The 16797-nt window shown below is 56.9% G+C and overlaps 1 protein-coding gene across 1 annotated transcript; it reads right to left on the bottom strand.

Moving 5' to 3' along the window:
- Positions 1–3979: 3979 nt before the first annotated feature.
- Positions 3980–16760, bottom strand: CCT7 (chaperonin containing TCP1 subunit 7). The gene is made up of 12 exons (XM_082281629.1): positions 16658–16760; positions 14941–15094; positions 13878–13984; positions 13069–13194; positions 12417–12469; positions 10759–10930; positions 9555–9719; positions 8501–8689; positions 7882–7979; positions 7069–7201; positions 5895–6101; positions 3980–4506 (listed from the first exon to the last, which is right to left on the bottom strand). Exons 1-12 carry the CDS (start codon positions 16661–16663, stop codon positions 4282–4284), a joined length of 1635 nt encoding a protein of 544 aa, XP_082137755.1. The 5' UTR covers positions 16664–16760; the 3' UTR covers positions 3980–4281.
- Positions 16761–16797: the final 37 nt, after the last annotated feature.

Raw genomic sequence — 16797 nt, 5'->3', positions numbered from 1 at the left:
ATGGGCGGCTCACGGGGAGCGTCCCCCAGGAGGAGCCAGGCTGCAGATCCAGCACCACATTCCTCATCCATGGCACAAGAGCTGCTGACCTCAGCTGGGGCTGCCAGACAGCCCGTGGGGATCCCCAGACGAAGGAAAATCACCCCCAAATCGCTGAGGCTGGTGGGGCTCTGGAGGCAGCTCCTGCATCTCCACCCCACCTCAGGAGATCCTTCACCCACCCTTCATCCCACCTGCGCTGTCTGCTCTCAAACGGTCAGGGTTTTGTGGCCATAACCCCGAGGGAAGCGCCTCTGCTCCCCCTCCTGGTGCAGCTTTCAGGAGAAGGCTGCTCCCTGAATGCACAAAATGTGGGAGCCCGAAAATGCCTGCGAGAAACTCCTGCATCCCACCCCGTCCCCACGGCTGAGCTCCCCGGCACCGGGAGCAGCTCCCTGCCATGCCCACCGTGGGTTTACCTCCACCCCGGGGAGGCTGGGACACTCCTAATCCAGGGGCAAGAGGAGCAAGGGATGCCCCAACCAGCAAAAAACCACCCAGCAAAGCTACAACCCCCGGGGACCATCCGGTCCCGTCCCGGAGCGTGGCCCAGCGGAGATGTCACCACCACAGTGCAGGGACTTGCAAAATTCCCTTAAAAACAAAAAACAGAAACAAAAACAAAGTAAGTATTTATTTCTATAAAGAGAAGAAGGAAAAAAAAGATTTTAAAGGAAAATTATATACTCAGCATGTTTATACACTCTACGCTTAAAGACTCTCGTGGCCCAAGCCTGGAGATGGCTGCTCCCGGTTTTTCGGTGCCTGGACCCTGTCCTGGCTCCTTGGGGCCGAGGGGAAGGTGAGGACAAAGTGATGGAAAGAGGGGAGGTGTTGAGGATTCTCAGAGAAACCTTCCATGCCAGCGGTGGCCGTGTGTGTGGTGGTGTTGGGGCGTGGGTGGCTCTGTGACCTGCCCAGCCCCGCTGCCACCAGGGCTCTGGAGGTCACGGCAGGACCCTCACCTGCATTCGGTGCTTTGGTGCATCCCCAAACCAGATCAAACCGTCGCCTCCCCTCGGGGCATTCCCCAAGAACCCATCTCAGCAAAGCCACCTTTCTACAAAATCCTCTGATGACACAAGGCCTCGAGCAGGTTCAAGGATTGGAAGATGGAAAGTGGGGGTTTCTCCCTGTCTTACTGGGGCTTGAATGGATGCCTTCCTCCTCCTCCTCCTCCTCCTCCTCCTCCTCAGCTGGGGATGAAGGCGGCTGGCACTGACAGGAGTGGTAGGAACGAGGGCTCTCCTGGTGGCTCCTAATTGCCTGGCTTGTTAATGAGCTCATTAACAGCTCTGAAATGTCAGATGGATCCTGCCCTGCTGCTTTCCCCCCTCCTGCTGGTGCGTGGCCCCTGCGGGATGCTCCGGCCACGCTGCCCACGGCCGTGGAGCCACCGCCTCGGTCACGGAGCTTCTGGAAGTGATGGGAACACAGAAATACCAAATTTCCTGGGAAAGCCTTGAAATTGCACAGCACGTTCAGCTCAGCCCTGTATGAGAAGTGCCAGAGGGGCTCTGCGATGACAATCCCCAGTAAAATCCATGGATCCGGGAGAGGATCGGGGTCACAGGGATGGCCAGAGCTGGCAGAGGTTGGATGGACAGGGGTTCTGAGCCTGGCTCCTGCAGGACCAGTTTTGAGGAGATTCATTCTTTTTCTAACGAGTTTTCCCAAAGTTTCCACATGGCCGACATTCCCAGCATTCCCCTTCGCCTGAATTTGGGTGCTGGTCAGGGATTTCAAGAGGAACAACATCACCAAAGCCAGCTCGGGGGCCAAATCTATCCTAAATCCGTGGTTTTGTGTCTCCCTCATGTAGGATTTCACTCGTCCTCCGACGTTCCGAGCCCCCAGGAGCCAGGAATGCTCTGGGGATCAGCTGCCTCCTCCTGCCTTATCCCTCTGGTCTGGGGCTCCAGGGTGTCAGGGATTGAGGGAAATGGGAACCCCCAATTTGACGCTGTCCAAGGAGGATTTTAAACCTCTTTATCCCAGTTCTTGACGTGTGTCCTGGTCCCTGCTGCCACCAAGGGCACAGCCACAGCAGGGGCTTGGCTGGATCCTCCAGAAGAGCCTGGATTTAGGGAAAACAGAACAAAAAAACCCCCAGAAGTGTTGGTGAAGGCTCCTGAAGTGGCTAACATGTTTTCCTTCAGCTCTTAGGGGAGGCCCCAGCCCAGGAGCTGGAGCATTGCTTCATCCTCATTTTGGGGTGAGAAACAGCAGCTTGGGGTGGAGCAAAACCATTTGGGAATTGGTGCCAAATGAGAAAATGCTTTAAAAGGGAGAAAGTCCCAGGGAGCAGGGAGATTTTGGGAAGCAGAGACGGTTTGTTGTGACTGAAGCATTGCAGGGTGTTGTGAGGTGGTGATGGGCCTTCCCCATGAGCGGGAGGCAAAATAATCCCCAGGGAGGGTGGGAGAGCACTGAGGAAAAGCTGCAGCAGCAGCGAGGAGGGAAAACTGCCCAAAAGCAAGGAAAAAAAGGGATTTTCTAATGCAGCCTCGGGCTTGAGCCCCGTGGAGGGCAACGAGGCAGGTTGGGGCCGGGGACAAGTGGGTGCAATGGTGTGGGGCAGTTTTTGGGAAGCGAAGGGGTGATGCACAGTTGCTTCGAGATAATCAGAGGAGATAATCAGTGCAGAGAATAGAGATATATCGATGCAGGAGCTGGAATCATTCCCTAAAGCCCTGCACGGCGGCAGCAGCTCCGTGAGCAGAGCCCGAGGGGCCCTGTACAGCGACCTCCCCCCCCAAAGGTTCCCGTGGCCTCCCAAGTTATTTTTTTAACTCTATATAAATTTAGGTCTATTTTAGTCTTTCCGCAGCGATGTGCCAGTGTCTGGAGAACCAAACATCCCTTTTTCCCCCCCATCCCGTGGTCCCTTGATGCTAAACCGGGCCCTTGGGGCGAGGTCTGCTGGAGATGATGTCCTGGAAGGGGGGAGCGCTGGGACGGGGCTGCAGCCGGGCATGGGTAGGGGAGGCTCCGGGGGTGTGGTGGGAGCAGGGCCCAGCTCCAGCCAGGAGTCCGTGTTTTTAGCACTTTGGTTGGAACTCTCACCTGTAGACGCACTTTGATGTTGTTGCTTTGAAACTTTGGCAAGTGTAAACAATGTGTATTTAAAGAATTACAGAGAAACAACCCCCAGCGAAGCGTGTAAAGAGCTATTTTATGATTCAGTGTTGAATAAAGACTCTGGAGATCGAGCTGGGTTTTCACTTTCCCAGCGGCCATACTGGACCCACACCAGCACCACACCAGTGACACCAGTTGCTGTTTGGGGCTTACTGGAAGCATCCTCCTGACTCCCTCTGCAGGTCCGTGGGCTCCACTGGTCTGGCATCACAGGGCACTGGGACAAAGTGGGACACAGGGGCAGCACGGGGGGAGCACTGAGGGTGTAAGGCCCTGGCACAGGGTGCCCAGAGCAGCTGGGGCTGCCCCTGGATCTCTGGCAGCATCCAAGGCCAGGCTGGACAGGGCGGGGGACAACCTGGGATAGTGCAAGGTGGCCCTGGAAAATCTTTATGGTCCCTTCCAACTCCCCAGAGTGAAGTTTTCCCATGTTCTCCTGGCAGGATTTTCCTGCCAGTCCCCCCAAATGCCTAGATCCATCCCTGAAGCCCCTTGGAGCTGTCACACAGCTGCTGCCCCAAACCTCCTTCCATGAAGCAAATGGAAAATGTAAACGCCCCACTGAGCAAAAGACAATTTAAATGTCACTGAGCAATACCTGAGAGCTCCAAGCACAGAGACAGTGGTGGGTGCTCCACCCTAGAAGCACTCCTGGGATGTGCCTGGAGTCTGTCCCGCTCTCCAGCACAGCACCTGCTTTGGAACAGGGCAAAAAACCAGCCTGAAAAGTTCCTTTTTTAACCCCAACCCTGAGCTCCCACCGTGTGGAATGAAGCAGAGAACAGAGGAAAGCCCAACCTGCCACTGAGACCAACTCGGTTTATTGTGCTGGAGCCTGGGTTCAGAGCGCCCAGCAGAACAAAAATAACCCAGTATAAATAGGCCCCGAGCCCGCTCCCCGCGCTGGCTCCGCCCGAGGAGGGGAGCGTCCCGAGGGAACGGAGCGGTGCTGGGTGGGCAGCGCAGGGCAGGGCAGCGCAGGGGGCTGCGGCTGCCACGGCTGGGGCTGCTGCGAGCCCTCGGCACGGCCTCAGCCAACGGCCGTTAATTAACGCGGGCATTAATTACTGACCCGCTCTCGGCCCCGCGGTGCCGGGGGTCTCAGTGGTTGTGGGGCCGGGCCCGGCCGCGGCCGCGGCCGCCGGGAGCAGCGTCCACGGTGGAGCGGGGGTTGCGGATGGTCTCGTCCACAGACACGATGAGGCACGCGGCCTCCGAGGCGGCCGTCAGCGCGTTGATCCGCACCACCGCCGGCTCCCACACGCACGCCGAGAAGTTGTCAGCGATGTCCTCGTTGGTCACGTCCACGCCGTACCACATCCCGCCCTGGGGACACAGGGACAGGGATCAGTGCCACATCCCACCCTGAGGGACAGGGATCAGTGCCACATCCCACCCTGGGGACACAGGGACAGGGATCAGTGCCACATCCAGCCCTGAGGGACAGGGATCAGTGCCACATCCCACCCTGGGGACACAGGGACAGGGATCAGTGCCACATCCCACCCTGAGGGACAGGGATCAGTGCCACATCCAGCCCTGGGGACACAGGGACAGGGATCAGTGCCACATCCCACCCTGGGGGACACAGGGGACACAGGGACAGGGATCAGTGCCACATCCCGCCCTGAGGGACAGAGATCAGTGCCACATCCAGCCCTGAGGGACAGCGGGACAGGGATCAGTGCCACATCCAGCCCTGAGGGACAGGGATCAGTGCCACATCCCACCCTGAGGGACACAGGGACAGGGATCAGTGCCACATCCTGCCCTGAGGGACAGAGGGGACAGGGATTGCTCTCAGGGCTGGATGGGACTTGGGGAAAGACTGGGAGGGAAGGACAAGCAAAGGTGCAGGGAGAGGCTGGAGCCTCCCTCCCATTCCACTGGGAAGGAAGCGTTTGAGGAAAACACACGAAACCCAAACTGAGCAGTCTCTGCTTTCAGCCACCCGTGCCAGCAATGCCTCATGAAGAGAAGGCTCATTCCAGTTTAGGATCACAGCCACTGAGGTTGGGAAAGCCCTCCCAGACCATCGAGCCCAAGCTGTGCTCGATCCCCCCCTTGTCCCCAGCCCAGAGCTCTGAGTGCCACGTCCAGGCCTTCCTTGGACACCTCCAGGGGTGGGCACTCCAAACCTCCCTGGGCAGCCCCTGCCATGGAGCCGTAGAAGCCTCACGGCACTGACTCCCCCTGTGCTGCTGCCTCACTGCCCGGGTTTTGCACGCTCGTTTTGGGGCATTCCCCCAAACCCCACCATCAGCAGCAGGGTGAAACGTGGCGGGAGTGACAGAATCCAAGGGGCAACCTCCAAGCCCTGGAGCTGGGATCTACACGAGATCAGCACTTGGGACCCTCAGCCTGCAGCTCCTGTGTAAAGCACTTGGCTCAGCTGGCTCCTGCACTGATTCCTTTCATGTTTAACACAGCAGCTCCTTCCTGACAAATGATGCATTTTTAAGAAGCAAATCAGAACTCCCAGCTCAGGAAGTCACCCGACAGCTGGGATCAAAGGGAAAACGGCTCCTTTCCATTTATAGCAACCTGTGCTGAGCCCACCCCTGATCTGAAACAAACACAGCATTTAATCAAAGGGGCACAGCGTCAACACAGCCTGGCTGAGTTACACGGGCTCTGACAGGCTCCAGCAGGAACACCCGGGAGGAAGGAATCACGGACACACCGGCTCTGCCCCGGGAGCCCCGGGGCCCTACCTGGGCGTGCTTGGCTCGCAGCTTGTTGAGGATGTTGGTGGCGTCGAAGCCGGCGTTGTCGCAGAGCTGCCGGGGGATGATCTCCAGGGCCTTGGCGTAGGCCCCGATCAGCAGCTGCTGCTTGCCCGGGATGGTGCGGGAATAGTCCCGCAGGTACTTGGAGAGCTCCATCTCGATGGCGCCGCCGCCCGCCACCACCGAGTCGTTCTGCAGGGACACAGGAGCGCTCGTGGCACCAGGGGACAGCACGAAGGGCTCTGTCAGGGCACTGCAGGCCTGCAGCCCAGGGCAGCCCACAGCCCCGGCTGCTGCCGCCCCTGGCACTGTCTGACAGCGCTGCTGGCAGCGGCAGGGACACACCAACCATCGCCAGTGGCAGCTCCAGCAGCTCATCTCAGCTGTGCACAGGGTATAGGGGGTTTGGGGACACTGTACCAAGGGAGGGATGGCAGCTCACAGCCCACTCGGGCCAGGGAAACTTCCCTCACTTCCATAAAGCATCCAAAACTAAAGATATTGGCAGCAGCACCTGGCAGATCAGTTCTGCTGTTTTTTCAGGAGAGATAAGGACGTTCTTTCTAAAGCCACAGCTCCAAAAATCCTGACGTGCTTCTTCCTGGCCTCTCAGGACATGCAGCCTCAGAGCTGTTTTTAACCAGGAGCCATCCCTACAGTGACACATTTTTGTGTAACCCAGAAACACCCTGACCTTGACAGCGCCACCCAGGACCAAACACACATCCAGAGGGGCCTTGGTGCTGCCAGCCTGCCCTCAGAGCCAGGGGACTGTCACCCCCTCGGACTGGGCACCAAGAGAGGGAATGGGTGGCTTTAAGGGCATGGACAGGCATGTGACAACAATCCTGCTGTTCCATCTCCTGAAGATGCAACCAGCACAGCCAGGAGATTGTTCCCTTTAGGGTGGAGGATGGAGCAAGCACCAGTCACAGCTGTGCAGAAGTGCAGGCAAAACCCAGGAAAGTGCCTGGAAAGCAGCTGGAAATGCTGCCAAAGCCACGCTGAGCTGGCCAGGGAACAGCACTCGAGCGAACCCATGGGCTGCTGCTCACTCTGCACAGAGCCCTTGGCCAAGCCCTGGTGCGTGTGGAGGTTTCCAGAGTCCTGGCTGTGCCAGGGTCCCCTGGCAGTGCAGGGGAGGCTGCCCCGGGCTCACCTTGATTGCTCTCCTGACGATCATGATGGCGTCGTGCAGCGACCGCTCCGTCTCCTCCATGAACTGCTCCGCGCCGCCGCGCAGGATGATGGTGCACGTCTTGGCCTTGGGGCAGCCCGTGAAGAGGTTGTACCTGGAAAAGGGAGGGTTTGGGGATGGAGAAGCTGCTGCTGGACAGGCAATGTGGGAACACAGCCAACCCTGCAGCCCTGTCCCCCTCACAGCCCCAGCAGATCCTGGGCTGAGGAGGAGCAGAGCCAAGGAACGCAGAAGTGAAGTTCCAGCTGACCCAGGAAAATCCACTCTCTTCCTGTTGCCAGGGATTCACTCCGAACTGGAGCTCCCAGTTTGCAGTTGGCAGGAGCACAGAAGGCAGCAGCCAGCCCCGAACAGGACTGCTCCTCCAGCAACAGGAAGGACCCCAGTGTACTGTGCCCAGCTTCACCTGCCCTGACAGGGAAGTGTCACTGTGGGGTGTCAGACAAGTGCTACAACCAACCCCAAAGTGTGCTGCTTTTCCGTCACAAATGCAACAGTACCACCGTGCTTTCTGCAAGGCACTGCAGAATACACACACACGTACTTTTAAAAGGATTTAAAAGAGGTAAGAAGAGCTCAATGAATCTTGCTCCTGCCCCTCCCTCAGCCTCAAAAAGCAGCTCTTGGATACAATAAAACATACATTTTGTAACAGCCTTGTTTTCATCTCAACACCTTGAGAGAGGCTGAACCGGCCAATGCTTTTACCCCAACTTTTCCACCTGCTGTGAGAGGGCTTGCCCAGCACTGCAGGTTTGCAGCTGGTGTCTTTACCTCTCTCCCCCAATCTGGGTCTCCTCAAAGAGCTCACAGCGGCCCAGCACATCATCCGACAGGGCATTGACACTGGTCTGGATGGATCCCCCACAGGCCTGCAGGGAATGGAGACAAACACAGAATTACCAGTGCTGACAATCCACACCCCAGCAGGCTCCACTCTTCAGGGACAGCCCAGCTGCTGACTTGGTGCAAACCCACCCTGCAGCCAGATTCAGGAAAACCCTTCTCCTCCCTCCCATCTCACGGACCCATGCCAACCCTCGACAGCAAAGTAAGATCATGCAGCTTCAAAGTGCTGACTCACAGGCTCCAGAGTGCAGGAGATACACAAAGAAAGCTCAGGAAAAAAACACTCATGATGGAACAGGGAAGAACTCGGGAAAATAAACCTCTACTGATGCACTGATCAGATCTTTATACACAGCACCACCAGAGAAAGAAAGAGCAGCACGGGCGCAGTCAGTGTGGGACTGTTCATCCCACCAAGGAACAGCCTTGGCCTTTCGAATCCTTGTAAGGAGCAGTGAGATCTGTGAGCAGCTGTTTGGGAATGACCAGCCTGGGGGTGTCAGAACTGAGTAGAGAGGCTTTACTCCAAGCCAGGAGAGCTCACCATCATAGTCCTCTTGAGATCCTCCTCGGGGACGCGGCCGGCACAGAACATGTCCCTGTCCGCGAAGTACTGGGTGGCCACGTCCCCGATGGGAAGCTTGGACAGCACCACCTTGGCTCCTGACTTGTGGATTTTGTCTAGTTTGTCATACAGGATGTTCCACTCTGCATCCACGATGGCCTGGTAGTCCTGGCAGGGAGGAGAGAGGGACAGGTGTTCCCGTGCCAGGGGACAGGGAACGCCCCACGTGCAGCCCTGGCACAGAGCTGCTCCAAGCACTCCAGTCAGGAGGGCCCTGTTTTATGGCACTGCCCAAATGCCTGCTCAAACCTGAGGAGCTCTTGCAGCATGCCAAGCACTGCTGGATAAGCTTTCCCTGGAAGGCCACTTGCTAGGCCTAAGGCAGCCACTGCAGAGCTGGTGGCCCAGCCCAGCTGGGGCACAGTGACAGCTCAGAAACGTGTCCTGAACCTGCTGGGATTCCCAGGCTGCTGCACCCGCATTCCAAATGGGGCTGTACAACCCACCAGGTGTTTCCAAAGGTGAAGGATGTGCAGAAGGCAAACTCATTTACCATGGAATGGTTTGGGTGCAAAGGGACCTTTTAAAGGTCATCCAGTGCCACCCCTGCCATGGGCAGGAACACCTTCCACTGTCCCAGGCTGCTCCAACCTGGCCTTGGACACTGCCAGGGATCCAGGGGCAGCCACAGCTGCTCTGGGCACCCTGTGCCAGGGCCTGCTCACCCTCCCAGGCAACAATTCCTTCCCAATATCCCATCCATCCCTGCCCTCTGGCACTGGGAAGCCATTCCCTGTGTCCTGTCCCTCCAGCCCTTGTCCCCAGTCTCTCTCAGCTCTCCTGGAGCCCCTTTAGAGCTCAGAGCTCTCCCTGGAGCCTCCCCTTCTCCAGGTGAACACCCCCAGCTGTCCCAGCCTGGCTCCAGGCTCTCAGCACATCCATAGCACTCCCACCTCCCCCTTACCCCACTGGATGAGCAGCCCCCAGGTGTCCCAGGGATAGGAAGCAGGCCAGGTTCCCCTGTGGCTCTCACCTCCACTGTGTTCACTCTGACCTCGGCGTTGTCCTTCTCAGCTTTGAGCTCCAGCTCCACGTTGAGCAGGGCGATTTTGGGGGACTGGTACTTCTTGGGCTGCATCTCAAACCCAGCGTAGGAGAAGGTTTTCTTAAAGGCAACTCCAGCCACCAGCTGGGAGTCCTGGAACACAGGGATTTGCCTCAGGCTCAGCCCCCAGGGTTTTCTGCACAGGGTTAGTAACAACTCCCACAGGACACTCCCTGCTTCCAGAGGCCTCATTTACAAAGCCTTCCCTTCCTGCTTCCAGAGGCCTCATTTACAAAGCCTTCCCAGCACTGCCTCCCTTGATTAACCCACTTTTAGAGGAAATAAGCAGCCAGGATTTCTTTCAGCTCACAAAAGCAGCTTCCTCTCTACCCCTCAAGACTCCACAGCCAAAAACTCCTCACACAACCTGAAGATCAAGGAGGGGAGCAATCGGTTCTCTCCCTGATCTCTTTCCCATTCCTCCCCTTTGAACTTGGATATTTCTCATCCACAGCCCCACTGGGGACTGGTTTTTGCTCTGGTTTGTCTTTCCAAGTTCCATCACCAGCTCCCAGACTTTCTGCAGCAGGGCAGCCCTGCCCAACACCATTCCCTGGCATGAGCTCCTCAATATCCTGGGGGAAGAGAAATCAGGGTCTGAATCTCCCTCTCCACAGGGGCTGTCCCACAGCCAGGAACAATCCCTACCACGTACCCAGGTGCAGCCCCAGACACAACGGGTTTCTCAGCACTGTGGCATAAACCACACATCCCACCTGCCCTGCCCACCACTACACCAGCTTCCTCATGAGGTTTTCCTTGCATTTTTCCCAACCCAGTAATCCTACATACACCCAGGACTTTTGGATCCAGAAGTAACAAAGATTTCCCACCAAAAAAAAAAAATCATTATTCGCAGAGAGATAAATGGAATTTGTACCAGTAACAACTTTTGCTGCAGAGGGCAGTGAGGTGAAGGGTGTATTTAGCTCAAAAAACAGATTCTCTACCTATGGAAAAGAAATCCAGCCCTATGTGCCAAGCTTTCTCTTCACACCAACAGCTCTGTTCCACTTTGGGAATTCCCTGACAGGCGCTGTCAAGTCAGGCTGCACTCCTGCTAGAGCCAACCTCCCAGCAGAGCTGGGATCCCTGTCTCCCATCCCTTCAGGAAGGCTCCAACAACACTTACTTCCAAAGCTCCTCCCTGCACCTTCTTTATCCCGATCATCTTGAGCTGTAACAAGTCATCCAACATCATCACAGCATCTACAACCATCTTGGAGAAAAACTCCTTGCTCTGGGAGATGAGCTTGGAGCTCAGGGCTGTGGCTGCACACTTTTCCAGGAGACTCCTCTGCTCACTGCAGGAGAGGGAAAACAAGGATTTGGTCACCTGCCAGATCTTTTCACAAGCTCCAAACACCATGTGAGGCTTTGTTAATCAGAGAGTTGTTTAGGCTGGAAAATACATTTAAGATCATTGAGTCCAGCACTGTCAAGGCCATCACTGCCCCGTGTCCCCAGGTGCCACATCCCCACAGCTTTGAAATCCCTCTGGGGATGGGGGGGACTCCACCCCTGCCCTGGGCAGTGAAGGAATTTCCCCAATACCCACCCTGAGCCTGCCCTGGCCCAGCCTGAGGCCGTTCCCTCTCCTCCTGTCCCTGTTCCCTGCCAGCAGAGCCCGACCCCCCCGGCTGCCCCCTCCTGTCAGGGACTTGTGCAGAGCCACAAGGTCCCCCCTGAGCCTCCTTTGCTCCAGCCTGAGCCCCTTTCCAGCTCCCTCAGGAATTCTCCAGCCCCTTTCCAGCTCCCTCAGGAACTCTCCAGCCCCTTCCCAGCTCCGTTCCCTTCCCTGGACATGCTCCAGCCCCTCCAGCGCTCCCTTGTCATGAGGGGCCCAAAATCCTCTCTGGTGGGGGCAATGATCAGCTCCCTCCTCTCCACAGGGAGAACAAGGCACAAATCCCAAACTGACAAATCCCGGCCTCCTTTTCAGAGCTCGAGCATCAGCCCAGCACTGACCAGACTGATTTGGGCACCTAAAATCAAAAAAGGGCAGGTCCTTTTCCTCATCCCAAGGCAGGAGGATGTTTCTGAAACCCTCTAAAGGCAGCACATGCCCTGAAGCACTAACTCAGGTAATATATGTGCAGCAGAGTAGGTGACACAGAGACACCAGGGATGTGTGGATCCAGCTGCCAGGCTCTATCCCCCAGTCCCTGCTGACCATGGGAACCACTCTATTTCCCATCACAGGACCATATTTGGGGTTTTTTCCAGCCTTTGTTCAGCATTTGGTTTGGACAACCCATCTTGATTTACTCAAGATGCTTACGCAGTTGAGATACTTGAGATTGACTGCAGGTATTAGCAAGGTCAAGTAGGCAAGAACTTAAAATCCAGGGAGAAAAGGAATTCCAGTGTTCTCCCCTCAGCTGCAGGGATCACTTCCTCACTGCTAGGAGCTATCTACCCCGGTGTGTGACAGCTAAAAAGGGATCTGATCCTCAGGGAAGTGCTGAGATTTACACTGCCACTGACTGCAGCAGGAGCTGCGAGACTCCACTGCTGCAGAAAAGAAATCAGGCCATTTATTTTGGTGCCCAGCTTCCTCCGTGAGCACTGGGAGACACTGCCCTACATCACTCCCTGCAGCCAAGCAAGAACACAGCGCTGCCCCTGCAGGAGCAGGAAATTCCAGGCAAATTGGGAATAACCCCAGAGGGAGCTGCAGCTCCAGATCCCATGTGGACACCTCAGCCAGAGCCACAGAACTCAGGAGCACCCTCACAGCACTTAACTGGAGCCCAGAACACAACCAGGTCATCTCTGAGGGAAACTTACTCTTTATCCTCCTTCTTCACGGAGACAGCGATGTCTTTGATCTTGTTCACAGCCTGGCAAAAAGGCAACAGCTGGATTAATGATTTATGCTCCTGAGCTGATGAGATCCTCAACCTCTCTCTCTGTATTTTATCTTTTGTTCTCTGCTTCAACACCACTGAAGTTTCAAGTGTTTAAGTTATTCCACCCCTGCCAGTGCAGTAATTCCAAGGAACACACCAATATATGAGGAGCAGGAAGAGGCTCAGAGCTGCTCCGCTGTTTTCAGCAGAGATCCTGGGAATCAAAGGGCTGTTGAGGAGTGAACCTCCAAAAATCAGCTTAATGGGACCAACAGGCTCCAGGAGACACACGGTTTACTAAGGAGCAGCAGAGAACAGCAGAATGGGAAATGAGTTTTCCACTGATTCATTCTTCCTTGGGAAAAAACCCAAAGGAAGCGACAGCGCTCCAGAGGTACAGACTGGTAACAGCAGGCACAGGCACCGGGAGAGGCACTGCTGCTTGCAGGGGGACAGGAGCAGATCGCTGCTGGCACTGCCCACGCCCATTCCCAAGTGGCTTTTCCCTGGAGTGTGTCATTATCCCGCTGTGGCTGGCACAGAGCTGGCCCAGGCGCCCCGGGGAGCGATCCCCCCAGCCCGTGCCTCACCAGCTGCGTGGCCGTGCGGAAGGCGCGGATGATGATCTGGGGATGGAGCCCCTCCTCCACGTAGGGCTTCACCTGCTTCAGGAACTCGGCCGCCAGCAGGGTCACGGACGTGGTGCCATCGCCCACCTACACGGACAGGGGACACTGTGTCACCCTCACCCCCACGCTGGGTCACCCCCACGCCGCAGAGACCCCCTGACAGCAGCTGCAAAACCACTCCAAGGCTTCCAGGGAAACCAGAGCTCAGGATTTTCTCTGCTCACAGATTTGTGGCTGAATTCCCCAGGGATTCAGAGTGGTTTGGGTGGGAAGGGACATTGAAACCCAGCCAGTGCCACCGCTTGCCAAGGGCAGGGACACCTTCCACTATCCCAGGGTGCTCCAAGCCCCGTCCACCCTGCCCTTGGACACTGCCAGGGATCCAAGGACAGCCCCAGCTGCTCTGGGAAACCTGTGCCGGGGCCTCCCCACCCTCAGTCAGGAATTCCTTCCCAATCTGCCATCCAGCCCTGCCCTCTGGCAGTGGGAAGCCATTCCCTGCCTCCTGTCCCTCCAGCCCTTGGCCCCAGTCCCTCTGCAGCTCTCCTGGAGCCCCTTTAGGCCCTGCAAGGGGCTCGCAGCTCTCCCTGGCTCCTTCCCTTCTCCAGGGGAACATTCCCAGCTCTCCCAGGCTGTCTCCAGAGCAGGCAGAGTAAGTCCCAGCACTCCTGGAGCAATTCCCACCACAATTAACCACAAAGCCCAGGGAACCCCTGACACTCAGGCTGCTCCGTGTTACGCTCCCCGGCACAGCCAGGCTCCCCTCCCACCTCTGCATCCTGGGATTTGGCGATGTCCACCAAGGTCTTCGCGGCCGGATGGACAACGTCCAGCAGCTTCAGGATGGTGGCCCCATCGTTGGAGATGGTGGCTTTGCCTGGGGGTGATGGAGAACAGGAAGTTAAAGGCAGTTTTACACTACCAGGGGTAAAGCCCTGTCTCTGGGGGGTGTCAGATCTCAGCAGGTTCGTCTGTTCCACCAGAACTGAGTCTTTTCAGCTCATTTTGGAGCAGGTTCAGTGAAGCCAGTCTGAGAGCAGAACAACTTTCCATTGCAACAAAGGTTTGGAATTAATTTGTCTCTTCTCAACAGGCTCCCCCGACAGATAAAACCATATTCTAGTCTGACACTCACATGAAGAAAGAGCCTAGAAACTGTGTTAGTTATCGTTAGATAAATTTAAATCCAATTATCCTTTTGAACAAGGATTTATTACAGTTCCTATTTGTAAAAACTATTTAAAGACAATACTAAGACTTTTCACCCCACCCTTCAGTAAAAAATACAATATATAGTTTGGTGACTTCATACAAGTCTTTTCAGAGTGAGGGCAAAGCTCATCTCTAAATCACACTCAAAAAAAAAGATTAAAAATCAAGCCAGGAACATCCACTGACCTCACACTCAGCCACAACTGCTGAGTAACTCCACAGGTATCATGAGCCTCATTTAAAAATAAGTACAGATGGCCAAAAATACCCGAAGACAGGTTCGGACTCTTTGTTTCTCCCGTCTGGCACAGCCTCACACTGGATACACCCAAGCCCACTGACCCTGGACCTCCCCAGGTGCCCCAGCCCAGGCTGGCAGGCAGCAAACAGGGAATCCTCAGGCAGGACTGGCAATTGTCCTTTGCTCTACAGAGGACATCGAGGTGTTCGGCTGACACCGAAACTGAAAGTGAACCTCTGTTGTGAGAGGCAAGCTTAGCTCAGGTGAGGCTGCTGCCATTTACACACATGCAGATGCTGGGTTTAACTGACAGGGAGATGAAGCAAATCCGCTGCCCCGGGAGATGACTCCCAGGGCACTGCTGCCGGCCCCGTGCCTACCCCGATCATCCACGATGAGCTTGTCCATGCCGCGCGGGCCCAGCGTGGTGCGCACGGCCTCGGCGATCACCTGGCACGCGTTGATGTTGCTGACGAGCTGCGGGATGCCCTGCGAGGTGTCCGTGCCCTCCTTCAGCAGGATAACCGGAGTTGGCTGCAGGAGAACCACGGCACAGCTGTTACCCCCATCCCAGCAACCCGCAGCAAACTCTCTACAGCCCAGAGAGACACAACTGTGCAAGAACAAGGCCAAACCTACACCCGCTGTAATTCCTCTGCTCCACACAGCCCAGCTGCTTTCCAACTCCCACTGCTCCCACAGCACTGGGAATTCACCCAACTGCTTCCACCACAGGCTCTGCAACCACACAGTAACTGTCCCAAAAATAAGGGGGGCTCCTTGGGGCAGCATTGCCCAGTGAGGTTCTGATGCTGGGCTGGAGAAGACAGAACATGTAGGGATTACAGAGACAGTGAGGAACCAAACAAATCTGCGTGGTGGAAGCACCAGAGAAGCTGTGGCTGCCCCATGCCTGGCAGTGTCCAAGGCCAGGTTGGACAGGGCTTGGAGCAACCTTGGAGCAATGGCAGGGGTGGCACTGGATGGGCTTTAAGGGCCCTTCCAACCCAAACCATTCCATGAGTGCTGCAACCATATCACAGGCAGAGCTCAGTCAAAGCCCAAACACAACCAAACTTTGGGAGGCACTGGTTTGGAACAGCTGCCAGCAGGCAGAGAAGAGAATTAAACTCTGGCTGTCGCACTGAGGGGTCACAAGCACAAGACAAGGAGCTACTGGAGAGGGTTCAGTGATGGGCACAAAGAGCATCTTTGGGGTCTGGAACATCTCTCACATGAGGAGAGACTGCAGGAGCTGGGCCTGGTTAGGCTGGAGAAGGAAAGGCTGAGAGGGGATCCCATCAATCCACACATATCTCTCCAAGGCGGTGCCAAGAGGCTGGTGCCACTCTTCTTAGTGGTGCCCAGCAACAGGACAGGAATTAAGACACAAGAAGTTCCACCTCAACATGAAGAAGAATTTCTTTCATGGAGGATGAGAGAGCCCTGGCACAGCTGCACATGGAGGGCCTGGAGTGTTCACCTCTGGAGACAGCCCAAACCCATCTGGACGCGTTCCTGTGTCACCTGCTCCAGGTGACCCTGCCTGGGCAGGGGGCTAAACTGAGTGATCTCCAGCCCTGACTGTTCTGTCATCCCTGAAACCTGGAAAGATCTTGTAGAAGAAAACGTACAGCCTCCTCCCACACCCAGCAGAGCAGGAATCTCAATGGAAAAAGAACCGTTTATCCCCAGGGAAACGAGGGTGGAGACACATCCACCTCCCGCATCACCGCGGGGCTCGGAGCCGGGGAGCGCCGGGACCGCAGGGGACCCAGGGCCGAGGCCGTACGGCTGCGGGGACCAGAGCCGGAACGGGGCGGAGGCCGCGGGACGGAGCTCCGGACTGCCCGCTCCCAGCCCCTGCAGCCAGCGCGGCCTGGGGCCGGCGGGGAGCGGCCGCCACCCGCCCCGGCACATCCCGGGTACCGCCAGGCCTGCGCGGCGGGGCGGCTCCATCCTCGCGGCCCAGCCCGCCCAGACCCCGCCACACCCGGTCCCCGGAGGGCGCCGGGGGCCCCGCGGCCTGTGCAGGGTGGCGGGACACGGGGACGGCGGCGGATGGCGGCGGATGGCGGCGGCGCGGGGGTCACTCACCATCATCGCGGCGGCTGCTGGCTCCCGGCCCCGCCACACAATGCACCGCGCACGCCCAGAACCTTCCCGGGGGCGGGCCGGGGCGGGAGCACTATTTGGCAGGGAGGGAAGAGGGCGCGCACGGTGGGGAAATGGAATAG

Source organism: Coloeus monedula (genome assembly GCF_965178545.1).
Source record: "Coloeus monedula genome assembly, chromosome: 5".
In the NCBI taxonomy this organism is placed as follows: domain Eukaryota; kingdom Metazoa; phylum Chordata; class Aves; order Passeriformes; family Corvidae; genus Coloeus; species Coloeus monedula.
Note: the sequence above shows the minus strand (reverse complement) of the source record. Positions and strands in the feature narration are given on the sequence as shown.